Raw genomic sequence first — 15,531 nt, forward strand, 5'->3', positions numbered from 1 at the left:
TATCTCTGTATCCGTCTAGTTCCAAAGTCAAGAAAAGAAATGTTGATCCCCGCTCAATGCCATGCATGTACTGGTGTCGCTCCAAAAACCAGAAGCCAATCGTTAATCAAGTTCTGCGTCGAAGATTCATAATCTGTCCTAGGGCGATTAGTCTCGCTTCTGGCGGTTTTAGATGCTTTAGTGGTACTCACTTGATGCTGGCTTGCACTCACTTCACCTCGGTGCAGGATCCGCAGATATCGTGGTGGCATTGAACGCAGGTCGACTGGACGCTGTGCAATTTCGGCCCATCACCGCAATTGCAGCAAATCCACATGTTGACGTGACTCAGGTAGTTGCGGCGCCGGATAGGGGCGCGGCCGTGACTGTGGAAGACTTGTCGAGAGCGCGGGAGATATTCAACAGTTGATGCGTCCAGGTCGTATGAGCTTGGGAGTGCTTTGTAGGTTTCGGAGACTTGAGAAGGCACACGGCAGAGAGACGACATCGTGTAGTCGTAGTTGAGTGTCGAGGTCAGGATGGAGATTGACGAGAAAGACAGATCGTTGGCGAGATGATTGTGCTTGCTGAACTGAGTAGTGTGCTGTGGCAGGTAGAGATGGCCAGATGGATTGAAGACGATGTAAAGATATGAATTGTTGATGATGAAGAAGTTGAAGACGTGGGGGGCTCTGCTCGATTATATAGCTGATGGTCCATGGCTTATACAGGTAGGCACACCCCAGGGCCCAGGCAAAGACATGCTAAACTGAGCCACAAGTGGATTAAGCAGGCCCTTCAGCGCTCCTGTCATGGATCTTGGTCTGGATGGAAAATCCAAAAAAGGACGTAGCCTGATTCGCGCAAAGCGGATTCTGCAGGAAAATCCGTCAATACATTCCCTCTCGAGCTAGCATTCCTCTGCGAGATCAGTGAGTCAGCCTGAGGGTGGAAGATCAGATCACGTTTACTGAGGCAGACGAGGCTTTGTCGATACGCACGCCCGCGCCGTTTGCCCGGCTAAGATGGCTCCGCTTCGTGCATGCTGGCCCCGAGTTCGAGGTTTGTTCAAGAAATGAGGCCTGAGGGACTTTCTGTTTCAGTTCTGATTACTGGTGGTGTTACCATCAGCTGTTCATGGTTCTGGAGATTATTATTCCTTTTTTTTTTTTTGAGTTTCCAAGTTGTTTGAAGCAGCCGTTCGTTTGCGCAGCTGCGGGATGTTGTTTCTGCGGGCATGCTGCCTACGCTATCCTTAGGCACCGCCCAGCTGGGGCTCCACTTCGGTCACCAACCGGAAGTGCCCTGCCTCTGGCCCTCTACAGTCCCAGTGTAGCCCAGCTTTTGACATCCCAGAAATTCAATGAATGTCAGAACGATGATGCAGTGGAGATCATATTTGCAAGTGGTTTTATTATTCCAATACCCGATCGAGATCACCTGCTTTCCTGCTTCCCTTTCCCCAGCTCTGTGATTGGAGAATGCCCTCTGACTCTTCTCTTCTGTCCTCCGCCCCAAGGCACTCACTCTGCTTAGTACCAGTGTCAGCAGGCACCACTCTTTGCTGCCTGGGTCAGCATCGAACGATTGCACGCAAGAGAGCAAGGAAAATTACCGTGGAATCAACTCTCGCATTTTCCTACATTATTTACTTCTTTTTTTATGGGTTTCCTGCAGAGAAGGATCGTTCTTTGTGCTACCGCGCATGAAAGAAACACTATGCGCCAACGGAGATCATTGCAGCTCCTGTCGGCCCTAAGAAATGCAGCCCATGCAGGTGCTCTTGTCTGACGAGCTCCCAACATCTTCCGTTCCAGATCCTCGGATCACTGGCCCTGTTTGTCTCAATGAGCCCCCTGCTGTGTAATGTACCTTTGCATCTGAGCCCTGATAGACGCCCGTATTATCCTGTCGCCCGGGTTGCGCGCTTATTGCCTCATTTCAAGATACCAGCCTACCTCCCAGACCCTCATACAAGCCCGCAAGCACGCCCAATTTTGCCCTGTCAAGACCTGGGACAGTACGCAGGGCCCGCCGGTCGACAGCACTTGAGCACTTTGCCCGGATTGTGAGTTGAGGCAGAAATATTCATGCCTGACCTTGGAGCGTGATCCAACAGAGGTAGGTGGATAGGTAGACGCGAAGGGTGTACGAAGGGATGGAGCTGCTGTTGGGTGGACTCGAGCTACGCGGGGAAGCTCGCATCCATGTTCCTAGGCATCTTGGTTTCTCACCAAGCCAAACGGAAGCGTGCCTGGTGACGTTGACCGGAGAATACGAGAATACTTAGGTACATGAAGATTGACATGATGCAGTAGCGGGTTTGAGAGAAACAAAGAGACTCCAAGGGGTTCCGAAATCCGAACAATTGAGGATCGTCTCCCTCGAAAATTGAGGGAACGGAATTTGGCAGGGTGAAGCACCGACGAGTCGCGGAGACCTGGGGGAATACCCGACGCTATCGCTATCGCTTTCGCTTATCGCCTATCGCCCACTGCTATCACCACGTGATGCTACACCCTTGCGATGCGACTCCGTCGTCAGCGCAGATCATCATCCTGATTTTCCCCTGTTGCATTATGTCTTCATGCTTTCTTTGTAAATAAACTCATCTTGACTCTACTATGCATACGTATGGGACTATACACTACCATCTCCTTTCTTTTTTAATCCCTCACTGCGGAGCCGCTCCTAGCCTCGGCATCCGTCAGTCTACGTGAAATGGCTAGGCAACCAGACCGGCGTATCAATCTCGCTGTTGCCCGAGCCATTCCTGTCATACTCTTCGGCGCCATCATCTACGCTTGCTTTGTGATCACGAAACCACTATGCAGTAAGTCGCCTGGGATCTTACGAAGGATATCCCTGCTGACACTTCGGCAGTCGACTATCTGATTAGTCCGCTACCCAAGTATGGCCGTTCGGGTCGGCCTGGCGCAGGCGCTGCGATCCTCGCGATATTCTACATCCTTCTGATATTTGTGGTGATAACATACCTGCGATTATTGTACAGTGTCGTGTGGAACCCCGACCTCCTTCCTCGATCATTATCCTCGGCGCCGGAGTCATACAAACGACCTCAGCCTCGGCAGTCGCACGATCACCCCCGAAGAAAGAGAAAAGGGCAACGGAAGACAAAGCGGGACGAAGTGTCGGACAAGCCCGAGGGTGACCTTGAACGAGGGCTCGATTACAGTAATGCTAGCCCGGTTGTACTCCCTTGGGACACCGCTGGATTGGAGAGCTTCTATACGAAAGACGTTTTTGTTTGCCAACCAGACGGGAGGCCAATGTACTGCTCGAAATGCTGCCACTATAAACCTGATAGAACGCATCATTGCCGAGAGGTGGACCGCTGTGTTCAGAAAATGGACCACTTCTGTCCCTGGTTAGTGCCTTAATTCCTCGTCGATTAGCGTGGCTGACACTCTTTCAGGGTAGGGGGAGTGGTTTCCGAGAAGTCTTTCAAGTTCTTTATACAGTTCGTCTTCTACACAGCACTATTTTGTATACACGTTCTTGTAGTATGCGCGATATTTACCGCCGAGTTACGACGAGAGGTGAGCCTTCCTCGATTCAAACTAAATAGTACCCGTTTTGAACGTTTCTAGACTGGAAATATCAATACTCATTGGGCTGTCGGCATTGGACTGTAAGTTCCCACCTCATATTCTCAATTTTATACCTATACTTACCCTGACCGCTATCAGGAGCGGCTTTTTTGGCTTATTTACTGGTGGAATGACCTGCAGTTCTCTGCAATTGGCTATGTCCAACCTCACAACAATCGAAAATCTCAACCGGCGCTCCGCAGTATGGACTCTTGCCATCCGCGTCCCTAACCACATCCTTTGCAAACTTCAACCCGGGTCAAGATGGGCTCCAACGTTTCGCACGATAACTTACCCTTTACCACCAATACCGCTACCTCCTCCACCTGTGCCATCTCATCCAGCAGCCGGAGAAGGCGACCAACCTCCCCTGCCACCTCCAAACACATCAATCCTACCACTGGCACCTGGCGAGCAGCACGTCTTCGCCATTCTCCAAACCCTCCCCGGCGAAAATCCATTCGACCTTGGCAGCCCCCTCAAGAACCTCCAGCAGGTCCTCGGCCATTCTATCACGGAATGGTTTCTCCCTATCAAGCGCAGCCCCTGTGCGGAGCACAGCAGTCACCAAAGCGAGTTCGCCATGGGCCCAGTAGTCTCACGACTGAAGACCGAAGCCGGTTTAGATTTCACCCCTTCGTCAGGGAACCGTCAAACTGCTACCGAGGGCCACTCGAAACGGAAACGAAAGCATCGACGGCCGGAAGGAGGGCCCTGACCTTTTCCCTCCAACACCTGACTATACATACATCCATCGCCGTTCTATAGAACGCCTTCTCGCATATGCATATCTAATATCACTGTCTGTTAGCGCTTCGTCAAATTAATTGCATGGTTGTCTCGCCCGGTCTCTGCCACCGTCCGTTCCTCTTTTGGGTTCTCTTCTCACCTAGTTTACTTGTCTATTTGTCCTGGCCGTTAGCATCGCATAGCGAATCGATTTTGGTACTTTTTGTGACCTCCTCTTCAGAATCCTCCATCTCGACCTCAATCTACGTCATTGTAGTTTATACCGATATTGCAGCCCATCCTAAACGACGTATACGAAGTACAAATAGATAAATAGATACATCAGAGCCCTAAACATCCCGAAATGCGGTGCCCCGGTCGTCAACCTTGGGAATAGCCCACTGTCACGACTCACGAGACCGCCCAGCCAACCCAGCCCAAGCGCCCTTCTATACGCCCCTATAACTTTAGCCCGTGACTGGGCCTATAATTTCTTTGTAGTACGTCGGTAGGACCTAGGTTGTTACAGAATAGGAAGGAGCGAAGCATCACCCACCGACCCCGGGCCCCGGTCGTTCCTGCCCCACTAGGGCTTAGACTGCTACTTAGAGCCGGGGCCCGGGGCGGAACACTGCCCCGGTCTGTGCCCAGATTATACAGCAAGGGCGGCTCGCACTGTGCCCTGTACTTAACTATTACTCAACTATTGCGCGCCTTGTAGGACGTGGTGAGTCATGCGCGGTTAGTATGTTGGTATTTGCCTCACTTTGAGGAAGCGGGTTGGGCGTTGTAATTCTGGGTCTGGTTGTGGTGGTAAGCGCTGGATGGATGACGAACTCTGGGTTTGTGATGAGTGCCCCGTCCGCGCCTTGGACTGGGGCACTGCCTGGTTATTGTTTGAGGACCCTGGGGGTTATCGAATTGAAGATCCTAGGGGTGCTGGGAAGTCGACAAGGAGAGAGAGAAGAGAAGAAGAGCATTCGAATGGAAAATGTCTCATAAGTAATCACTAGAGCTATGTAGGTATCCCGGAGCCTCCGCCGGCCACTGTACAATCCCAAGGAAGTTCCATGTTTGGAAATCGGAAACTGTGCATTCAATGTTGCTCAACCCACCCTTGGAAGACATTGCCAATGTGTAGATGTTTTCTTTTTCTTTTTCACTGTGGCTTGTCCTGCTGCAAGGCGGGTTCCTCGCCTACGTCCCGATGAAGGGATAAAATCATGTAAGAGCCTGGCCACCCCAACTCCGCGCTCGCTTGCTGATGTGCCAAATTGCAAAAAATGATCGATGAAAAGGGACAAAGGTAGAACAGGGAACGAGGGCGAAGCCCGTAGAAGGCTGATATGTCGGTTATGCTTATCAAAGTATATGGGGTCACTGTACCCAGATCAAGGGAATATTGCGGACTAGGAAGACCACCATCGAAGGCGATGATGGCTCTGCCGATACTGGTGCGGTAGCTGCAGCTCACCTTGAAAGAGGACTCGGAAATACTCCACTGGAACAGGTTGATGCTTGAGCCAGAGTCTGCGTTTAAAGCGGGAGGACTCGGGTAGGATCCTGGAGAAAGCGTCTACGATATGCAGCAATCTCCAAGGCCACCGTGGTCATGTCCTTCACCTTGTCGCGCCGCATGTCGTTAATGCTCTCTTTCAGTCCAGCGACATATTGGTCAGATTCTTGTGCTGTTTTGCCTTCTCGAAGAGATCCCATCTGGACGAGAATTTTGTCATCTGTCAAGGTTAATATTCCTGTACGTTAGCATCGGCACGCCGAAGAAAACAAATCCGCGCATAGCAGGAAAGACATAATGAGATATGGCAGAAAGGAGTCCTCAAAATGAATACTCAAATGAGTGAAAAAAAAAAGTGTAGTAACAGGGACAGAGCCGTGGGCAGGAGTGTCGGGAGATGTAGAGGTGCAAAGGTGTTCATCAGGAGTGGTGGTGCAATTTATTGATCAGATATCGACGCACCGCTGAGAGCCATATCCCGGAAATGCTGAAATTCGCAGGAACGGTCATTGCAGACACCGCCTGAAACCTCGAAAGGACAGAGATATTTCAAGGGGTCAATGTTATGGCTGTACGTGAGGGAGCGATAGCCGCCAGGCACATTGGTATTGTAATCCGGATGGAAACGATAGGCCTTGAACATCTTCAGTGGGCTGGTGTATGGTGAGAATTTACGCTGCGAGTCTTCTGGGCGTTGTGTGTTCTATACAGCAGGTTAGCGTTGAAATCCACGAGGACCCGAGGTTTGCCGCACGTCCAGGAGGCCGATTTGAGGTGGTTGCCTTGGTTGCTGGAAATCCAGATCCTGGACCTTTTCAGTTAGCGGCTCACCAGCTTCAGGAGAATGATCTTCTGAAGACCCAGAAATATCCATATCTGTGGGACTAGGAAGGTCAGGGCTTGGAGCAGGGGAATAACTCGAGTCCGAAGCACTGGCCGATTCTTCGGGCTCCGGAGGCTCGTAAGCTTCTGAAACGGAAGATTCTCGAGAAACAATGTTCTCCCGCTCTGCAGCGAAGTCTGCGCGATCATTTGTCCCTACATCGGCTAGGGGTGGGACATTACTGGGCTGATATTCAAATTGGGGCTCGTTCTCTGCCAGTTCATTCGGAGCGCTCGGGGCAGAGGCTGTTGGTTCTGCAAATGCGTCTGGCTGGGCGTCCAGATTCGCGTTGACGTCCTGCACATCAAGCATTTCGTCGTTCAATGAGCCTGAGCTGCTGCTAGAGTCATCCGAAGACTCATCCATTGAGGAACTAGAGTCTTCCGACATGGAAGTATCTGACGACTCATTGATAGGTGCTTGCAAAGTGGATGTATCTCCCACACTGTTCGATAAGTGTTCGGCGGACGATGAGTGTGGCACTGCTGCAGGTAGAAGAGAATGGGGTGAAGATGCATTTTCTTGAACCTGGGGAACAGGCCCGGGTACTTCTGCTTCAACAGAAGCATCCTGAGAGCTTGGGGCTACAGCGTAATCATGGTAAGTTGGTGTGTTGGTGTGTTGGAGGCCTGGGATCGACAATCGCCGAAGCATACCTTGAACAGCTTCAATGGGTAATTCTTTCTGTGCCTCCAGGTTAATGAGCGTTGCATTCACTTGGTCAAGAGAAAGCCCATTCAGTTCAGACTTGAGAGTGCTCAGCTCTTCTAGAAGCTGCCGTCGACCTTCTTTGCCCTTTGTCAGCTCCAACGACAGCTTAGCTTCTTCTCTTCGCGTATCTGAAAGTTTTGTTTCGGACTTAAGTATCTTCGCATCCAACGAAGGGACTCCGGCTTCAATCTCCTGCATCCGCAAAAGCTTGGCCTTTAGAACTCTGAGCACGTCAACATCCATCGGCAGCACATTATTTTCCATCTTATCAGCGATAAGTGGCAGTGTCGAAATGGCGATATTAGGGAGCTGAGGAGGCGACAGTTCTGCCGTACGAGGGGATTGAGTACGGCTTGCTAACTTTGCCTTCTTTCGAAGTTCAAGCTCGGCGATTTTTCGGCGCATTGCTTGAATCTCAAGATCTCTTCTCCTAAGATCTTCTTGTTCGCCGTTCTTGAGATTGTTGGGAGTAGAACCGATAGACATTCCACCACTTTGGGAGGTTGCTGGCCGATGCGGAAGGCTTTCAATAGGTGCTGGGTATGTTCGCGCAGGTAGTTCTGCGTTTGTCGTGCCAAAATCTTTCGAGGGGTCGGTCGATGTTAGCTCGGTATACATATCAATGTCTTCATCATCTCCATAGAATTCATCATCACTGATATCGATAATAAGCCTCTCGGACGAGGCATTCATCATCCCATTGCTAAAGGGTCTTTTGGGGATCGGTATCGGCTCGTCAAAGTCAGATGCACGAGGACGTTTGCGTTGACTAGCGCGGGACGGGGTCGTCGACTCGGTTATCTGATTTTGATCAGAAGTGTTGGGAGAACTGTCCATTTGTTCCGTGACTTGGTCACTCATGAACAGGCCAGGAATTTGCTCCAGGGAGACTGATTCCGGGATCGGAGGGCGCTCAGGGAGAGGATGTTGAACGATGGTAGAAGTTGGACCTTGCATTGATTCATGCGTAGCGGCACGTTCTTTATCCAATAGTTGGCCGTCCGGCGGTGCCTTCGCCGAGCTTCTCATCAGCCCCTGTTTCTTCAACTGTTCAATGCGCTGCCTTGCTAATTCGGTCTGCGCCTTCTTCTTTTCCTTTACCCGCAGTTCCTTCTCGCTTGACGATAAATCCCGTGGAGGTGATGATGTCACAGATTTTTCTACAGTCGAAGGTAGATTTTGTGGAGTTGTTGCCACTTGTGAATTGTCTGTTTGAGGAGTTGTTGGTGCCGGCGAGCTCTTGGCAGCTTTGGCAGCAAGCATCCGCGCAATAACTTCCTTCCTCTCCATGGGTTTCGCGGTATTCGCTTGAGTAGGTTGATTGGTATTGGCGCTGGTATCTACGGAAGCTGGCTTGTGCATAGCATTGTTCCGGGACTCGGACCGCTGCGCAAGTTGCGACGCTTGTCCACTAGCGGTAGACAGACTTGTCATCGAATCCGCGTTGTCACTGGTTTCGGTACGAGAGTCGACATCCGTTGGGACTTTGATGCCGACTTCTGCATATAACTGCTTCAAAATTATTGGGCTTATACCTTCACCAACAAGCTCACTGTAACGAATGCTGTGTGGCGCCAAGCTAAGGAGAGCACCTTTTGCATCCATTCGAAGTTTCGCAGGCGATAGCGCGGCTTCAGATTCGGAAGGAGTAAGCAGAGGGGTATTCGCGGTATCAGTGCTGCTGTCAATTGGTGGAGGCTGAGGTAATGATTTTTGCACAAAGGCCGGTTCATCGTTTGGCATAGGGGGGTTGTAGGCTAAACAATATCAGTATTTCAGCAGTAAAAAGTGAGTAACGGAAGTAAGTACGGGAACCACTATCTCCAGTGGATGCGCGACGTTCCGGCGAGGCCTCTCCTTCCTCAAGGTCGGAATATAGTGATTCACGGCGCTTTGCAGCAGCCAACTTGTGGCTATTTACGGATGTAGAGCCGGGTGCTTCCAGAGCCATAGATTGGGATTGACCCATCCGCGCCGCGGTGTTTCTGGCGCTGGAGCCGGGGGTGGCGCCTGGCGCACGCGCCGCGCTTGGACTGAAGTGAGCCTGCTTTTCTTGTGTCTCAGGGTCGTCAAAGTCCGTCAGTTCTCCCTCCTCTCGATCTAAATCTTGCTTTGAGCCTGTTGTCGTCGAAGGTCGGCGGTCAGGTGCGTTTGAATGGGTGGGGTGGGATAAATCGTTTGGCATAGGTTGGATGTGGGGTGGTAGGTGAGAAGGAGCAGGAGGTAACGGCGGTACCAAAGGATAACCCATATTTGGAAGAGGTGCGAAGGGAGGAGGTATTGCTGCAGGAGGGAAACCGCCAGGGAAGCCAAACGGCGGCGGCGGGAAAGAGCCCGTTGCGCACGCACCTCCTAAGCCTGGTAGGTTTGAATTCGCGTAGAAATTCTCGAAGTTATAAAATTGAGGGTTCGACGAAGGATCTGGAGGATAATGTGGTGTTTGAGAAACAGAACCTGGAGCTGATTGCTGAGGTGGCCATTGTTGTGTATAGTTAGCAGGGCCCCAATAGGGAGGTGCTGAAGGAATTGGGTGATTCGACATGGTGAACACGACGCGCCCTCAACTCCAAGGCTAGAATAACACTCTCACTGGACTAAGAGTATCACGAGTCTGAAATGTTCGAGCGTCGAGTGTCCCTATACATTGCACACCATTCAATCGTGATGAGCCTGCACAATATAAGGTACGATGCGCGTCGACGACTAGGTACTAGAACTCCCAAACCCAAAGCGTGTAAATAGAGAAACTGTGGAAAAAATCAAGCAGTTCCCTTCCGCAAGAATATAGACATAGAAAGAAAGTGAGAGGAGAGTGAGAGGAACGAGACGAGGAATTGCGGTCTCTGTCTGTGGCTTCCAAGGTTTCCAGCCAGCCGACAAAAAGATCGAGTTCGTTCCCGGCTGCACGAGCCACGTGATATCACGGACTCTCTATCAGGACTAGCGGGATCGGGGAGCAATTGAAGCCTGAGGCAGAGAACCCCAGGGCAGATGTAAACAAACACAGCCGGGCCAACGGTGGGGAGCAACATGGGAGGGGCCACTGCTTGATTGCGTCTGAACCAGGTTGCCAGGATCCATGATCGCCTTGACGCCGTCATTATTTGAGCTAGTGTTAGCCGATGCGCTGTGACACCTGCAGCAGTTCCTCTTGCTGAACCCCCAACTCTTGTCAACATCCTGGCCTCCTACATTTTGTGCCTCCTGCGATTTGGTTGCTGCGCTGAGCGAGTCCCGGCTGCGCACTAGATTGAACTTTCTCTTCATTCTTTCACCTGTCACTTCTTTGGACTATCTTCCATTCAAAGAATGCCCTGTCAACCGTACTTATAACCATAATGCTCCCCTCTCAACTCAGTGGCTCGCCAAAGCGCGCCAATCCCTTCGGTCGTGCATCTCCTTCACCGTCCCCATCCTCGAGCCCGCAGGCAAAGGCGCGCCCAAAATCAGCCGTCATTGCGTCTGTCGGGAAGTTTGAAGAAGCGAAAGGTCACTTTCGAAACAACTCCACCGCTTCTCATTCATCATTAACGCCCTTCGCCCGCAATACATCCCACCAAAGATCAAATTCATTACGAAACGATGTTGCTTCTGGTACCTTTGCTCCAGACTTCATTAAGTCGGAAGACATGCGGCGTGGCGCGGATCAGATTCGGGGACAAGAAGGTGACAATGATTTCTCGGGCAATAAATACGTCTGGCTACGTGACCCGGAGAAAGCTTTCATTAAAGGGCTCGTTCTCGAGGAGAATGCTGGGCGCTTGCTGGTCCAGACGGACGATGGACAGGTATGAAATGTTTTATATGTGAAACCGCGCGGTCACTTACAATCTCAAAGCAACGGGAAGTAGAGACCGATCAAGTCGACCGAGTCAATCCGGCGAAGTTCGACAAAGCCGACGATATGGCTGAGCTTACCCATCTAAACGAGGCTTCCGTCGTGCATAACCTTCACACTCGATATCAGGCAGATTTAATATATGTAAGATTTCTCTTCACGCTAGATACAGCGTTGGCTAACACCATCTACTAGACCTACTCCGGTCTGTTCTTGGTCACCGTCAATCCGTACTGTCCACTACCTATATACTCGAATGAATACATCAAAATGTACAAAGGACGGAGTCGGGAGGAAACTCGTCCGCATATTTTCGCCATGGCAGACGAAGCATTCCGGAATCTGGTAGAGGAAGGCGAGAATCAGAGTATTCTCGTGACGTAAGTCTCTTTCATATCACTAGATGATTCTGAAGGAAACTGACAGCCATTAAGAGGAGAGTCTGGAGCAGGTAAAACTGAGAACACAAAGAAAGTCATCCAGTACCTGGCGGCCGTCGCAACATCAGACAATATGTACTCTCGCTCGGGCTCTAAACAGATGAACACTCTTTCGCAACAGATTCTCAGAGCAAATCCGATCCTCGAAGCATTCGGTAACGCGCAGACTGTGAGAAATAACAACTCATCTCGTTTCGGCAAGTTCATTCGGATTGAGTTCTCTCGATCAGGGCAGATTGCTGGCGCTTCCATTGATTGGTACCTGCTGGAGAAGTCTCGAGTGGTAAAGCCGAATCTACAGGAAAGGAACTACCATATCTTCTACCAACTACTCAGGGGTGCCGATGCATCATTGAAGCAGAAATTGCTTCTTTCAAACTCACGAATTGAAGATTTCGCCTACACGAGAGATGGAAATGACACCATTGCCGGCGTGTCCGACGAAGGAGAGTGGAGCTCATTACTTGAGGCGTTCCATATCATGAACTTCTCAGAAGACGATCAGATGTGTATTCTTCGCACAGTTGCAGCTGTTCTCCACTTGGGAAATATTACCATCAAGCAAGAAAGCCGGCGGGCGGACCAGGCTGCACTTGGCCCTGGTGCTTTGGAAAGTGTTGACAAAGCTTGTCAGCTGCTGGGGATTGAGACTGAACCTTTTGTCAAGGGGCTGTTGCATCCTAAGGTGAAAGCTGGCCGCGAATGGGTGGAAAAGGTTCAAACTCCGGAGCAAGTTCGGCTGGCGTTAGATGCGTTAGCGAAGGGTGTTTACGAGAGAGGTTTTGGAGATCTGGTCAACCGGATCAACAGCCGACTTGATCGAAATACTGTGACAGGTGAGGATAATTACTTTATTGGAGTCCTCGATATCGCCGGCTTCGAAATCTTCCAGACGAATAGTTTCGAGCAGTTGTGCATCAACTACACCAACGAAAAGCTACAACAGTTTTTTAACCATCATATGTTTGTCCTGGAACAGGAGGAGTATGCACGCGAACAAATTGAGTGGCAGTTCATCGATTTTGGTAAAGACCTGCAACCGACGATTGACTTGATCGAAGTGACTAACCCTATCGGTATCTTTTCTTGTCTGGACGAGGACTGTGTGATGCCAAAGGCGACGGATCGGTCCTTCACTGACAAACTCCACTCATTGTGGGACTCGAAATCTGGGAAATACCGGGCCTCTCGCCTCAGCCAGGGTTTTGTTCTCACACATTATGCAGCAGAAGTAGAATACTCTACTGAAGGCTGGTTGGAAAAGAACAAGGATCCTCTGAACGACAACGTAACGAGACTGCTCGCTGCTTCAGAAGACAGTCATGTGGCTGATCTCTTCTCGGACTGTGGAAGCGCCGATGATGAGGTCGATTATCCCAGAAGCCGGGTTAAGAAAGGGCTGTTCCGCACTGTCGCCCAGAGGCACAAGGAACAGCTATCAAGTCTGATGAATCAGCTCCATTCCACACACCCCCACTTCGTCCGCTGCATTATACCGAACCATAAAAAGCGTCCTAAAATGTTGAATGCTCCCCTTGTCTTGGATCAACTGCGATGCAATGGTGTTCTTGAGGGTATCAGGATTGCCCGAACAGGCTTCCCTAACCGACTGTCTTTCACTGAATTCCGCCAACGGTACGAAGTTCTTTGTCGCGATATGCCCAAGGGCTATATGGATGGACAATCTGCCGCTCGAATTATGTTACAGAAGCTCGCTTTGGATAAAGCTTGGTTCCGAGTCGGCCGTACGAAAGTCTTCTTTCGAGCTGGCGTGCTAGCAGAACTAGAAGAGAAGCGAGACGAGCTCATCCGTACAATCATGACCAGATTCCAGTCTGTAGCGAGAGGTTTTGTACAACGACGGATCTCTAACAAGCGACTGTATCGTGCCGAAGCTACACGCATAATCCAACATAACTTCCGAACTTACCTGGACATGAAGTCTAACCCGTGGTGGCGTTTGTTCTCGAGAATGAAACCGCTCCTTGGGGAGACTCGATCCGCTCACGAGGTGAAGAGACGAGACGACAAGATCAAGCACCTCGAGACAAAGATGCAGCACGACCAAGCGGAAAGACAAAAGATCGAAGAAGACCGACGCCGAGTCGAGGTGGAGATTCAACGGATCCAGCAGACATTAGAAAGCGAGCGAGCCTTAGCCCTCGACAAGGAGGAGATCTTCAGAAGATTGCAAGTTCGTGAGGTCGAGCTCACCGAGAAGCTTGCAGGGGCTATTGCGGACCAAGAAAGCCTCGAGGACCAACTTGATGAGCTCATCTTGGCAAAGAAGAAGACAGACGAGGAACTCGACTTGCGCAAAACCCAACTCGAGCAAGCCGGCGAGATTATCCAGCGCCTGGAGGCTGAGAAGAAGGAAATGCAGCAAAGCCTAGAAGATCTTGAGCAAAAAGTCATTGAGGCACAAGGCCAGTCCACCGAGACTGAAACCCATGTCAAGGAGCTTGGTCAAGAAGTCAAGATGCTACAGAGCCATCTCAGCCTGAAGGACCGCAAACTGCAGGATTTGGAGGCCAAGCTTTTGAAGACAGATCAAGACCTCGATGTCAAGCTAGCAAAGACCTCAAAGGAGCTCGATCAGTCGAAGAAACAAGTCAAAGAGCTCGTGGATGAGAACCGATCTATCCGCCAACAAATTTCCGACCTCTCGACGACTTCCACGAGCTACGAAGAAATGCTCAGACGCAAAGAAAGCGAATTGACCGTCCTACGCAATGATGCTAAGAGACATATCGAAGAGCAGAAACAGTTTGAACTTGAAAAGTCCAGCCTTTCAACGCGGCATGACAATATGCAGAACCGTCTTAGAGAGCTTCAAGCCCAAGCTGACGCTATGAAATCGGAAAAGATCCAACTCGAGCGCGAAGCTGCCGATGTCCAGAAGCTCCTGCAAGCCAAGATGTCCGAAGACGCAGAAGCCGGACAGAGTCGCAAACTGCTTGAGCAGCAAATTCAAGATTTGAAAAATCAGCTTTTCCAAGCACAGGCGGACCTTAGTAGGGAACGCCAGTCGAGGGATGATGTTCAGATGCTTGCCGAGCACAATCTAGCGGAGCTGAAAGACAAGTACACTTCATTGAATGAGTCCAAGATCACCATTGAGAAGGAGATGTATATCCAACAGGACAGTCTTCGCCGGGCTACAGAAGCCCGAGTTGCCGCTGAGCAGTCACGGAAAGAGCTCCAGGCCGAACTGATCAGGCTGCGCGACCGGTTTACCAATGTCGAAAATGCTCGCCTTAAGGCGGAAGCTGAGATGGAGCAAAACCTCGTCAAGCAGAACAACCAACGTCTGGAGAGCATCCGAAAGGAATTGGACGATACAGCACATCAATTAGAGGAGGTGGAAGCGGAAAGATCCCGCCTTGCGGCTCGAGAACAGCAATTGATGAATGCTATAGCCGAGTCTGAGAGCTTCCGTATCCGCCACGACCAGCATAAGGAGCGCTTGGAAAGAGAGCTAGTCACCCTCAAAGGCCGCCTTACGGCCTCCGAAAATGACAATCGCGCCCTTTTGACCAAAATCCAGCAAAAGAACCTCGACATTGCTAGATCAACATCCAAAGCTAGCGAAAGTCAACGTTTACGCTTTGCTACACTTCAAAAGGAGAAGACAAAGCTGGAGGAAGACAACAAGGCGTTCTCTCGTCAACTTGGAGACCTGCAATTATCCGTGACCTCCCTGGAAAAACAGAAAGAGAAGCTTGCGCTGAGCGTAGAGGACTTGAACCACGAAGTCAACAGAGAACACAAAGCTAGCCGCAATGCGGAGAAGACGGCCTCTGCAGCGTCGATTCAACTGGCTG

At 50.7% G+C, this 15,531-nt stretch overlaps 4 protein-coding genes across 4 annotated transcripts; 2 read left to right on the forward strand and 2 right to left on the reverse strand.

Annotated features, from left to right (window-relative positions):
• Positions 1-53: 53 nt before the first annotated feature.
• BJY04DRAFT_222067 (uncharacterized protein) lies at positions 54-487 on the reverse strand (the record flags this gene model as incomplete). Its single annotated transcript, XM_073717288.1, has 2 exons — positions 54-138; positions 213-487. 2 exons carry the CDS (start codon positions 485-487, stop codon positions 54-56), a joined length of 360 nt encoding a protein of 119 aa, XP_073567327.1.
• Positions 488-1,350: 863 nt separating this feature from the next.
• On the forward strand, positions 1,351-2,541 carry BJY04DRAFT_198160 (uncharacterized protein). The gene has a single exon (XM_073712572.1). The coding sequence runs from the start codon at positions 1,461-1,463 to the stop codon at positions 1,686-1,688; it is 228 nt and encodes a 75-aa protein (XP_073567328.1). The 5' UTR covers positions 1,351-1,460; the 3' UTR covers positions 1,689-2,541.
• Positions 2,542-2,550: 9 nt separating this feature from the next.
• On the forward strand, positions 2,551-4,527 carry BJY04DRAFT_198162 (DHHC family palmitoyltransferase). The gene is made up of 5 exons (XM_073712573.1): positions 2,551-2,812; positions 2,863-3,367; positions 3,416-3,539; positions 3,591-3,631; positions 3,690-4,527. The coding sequence occupies exons 1-5, from the start codon at positions 2,701-2,703 to the stop codon at positions 4,306-4,308; spliced, it is 1,401 nt and encodes a 466-aa protein (XP_073567329.1). The 5' UTR covers positions 2,551-2,700; the 3' UTR covers positions 4,309-4,527.
• Positions 4,528-6,274: 1,747 nt separating this feature from the next.
• BJY04DRAFT_230616 (uncharacterized protein) lies at positions 6,275-10,279 on the reverse strand (the record flags this gene model as incomplete). The annotated part of the gene is made up of 4 exons (XM_073719331.1): positions 9,239-10,279; positions 8,705-9,186; positions 6,568-8,668; positions 6,275-6,522 (listed from the first exon to the last, which is right to left on the reverse strand). The coding sequence occupies exons 1-4, from the start codon at positions 9,969-9,971 to the stop codon at positions 6,275-6,277; spliced, it is 3,564 nt and encodes a 1,187-aa protein (XP_073567330.1). The 5' UTR covers positions 9,972-10,279.
• Positions 10,280-15,531: the final 5,252 nt, after the last annotated feature.

The sequence above is a fragment of the Aspergillus karnatakaensis genome (genome assembly GCF_047715665.1).
Source record: "Aspergillus karnatakaensis strain CBS 102800 unplaced genomic scaffold BJY04scaffold_55, whole genome shotgun sequence".
Classification (NCBI taxonomy): domain Eukaryota; kingdom Fungi; phylum Ascomycota; class Eurotiomycetes; order Eurotiales; family Aspergillaceae; genus Aspergillus; species Aspergillus karnatakaensis.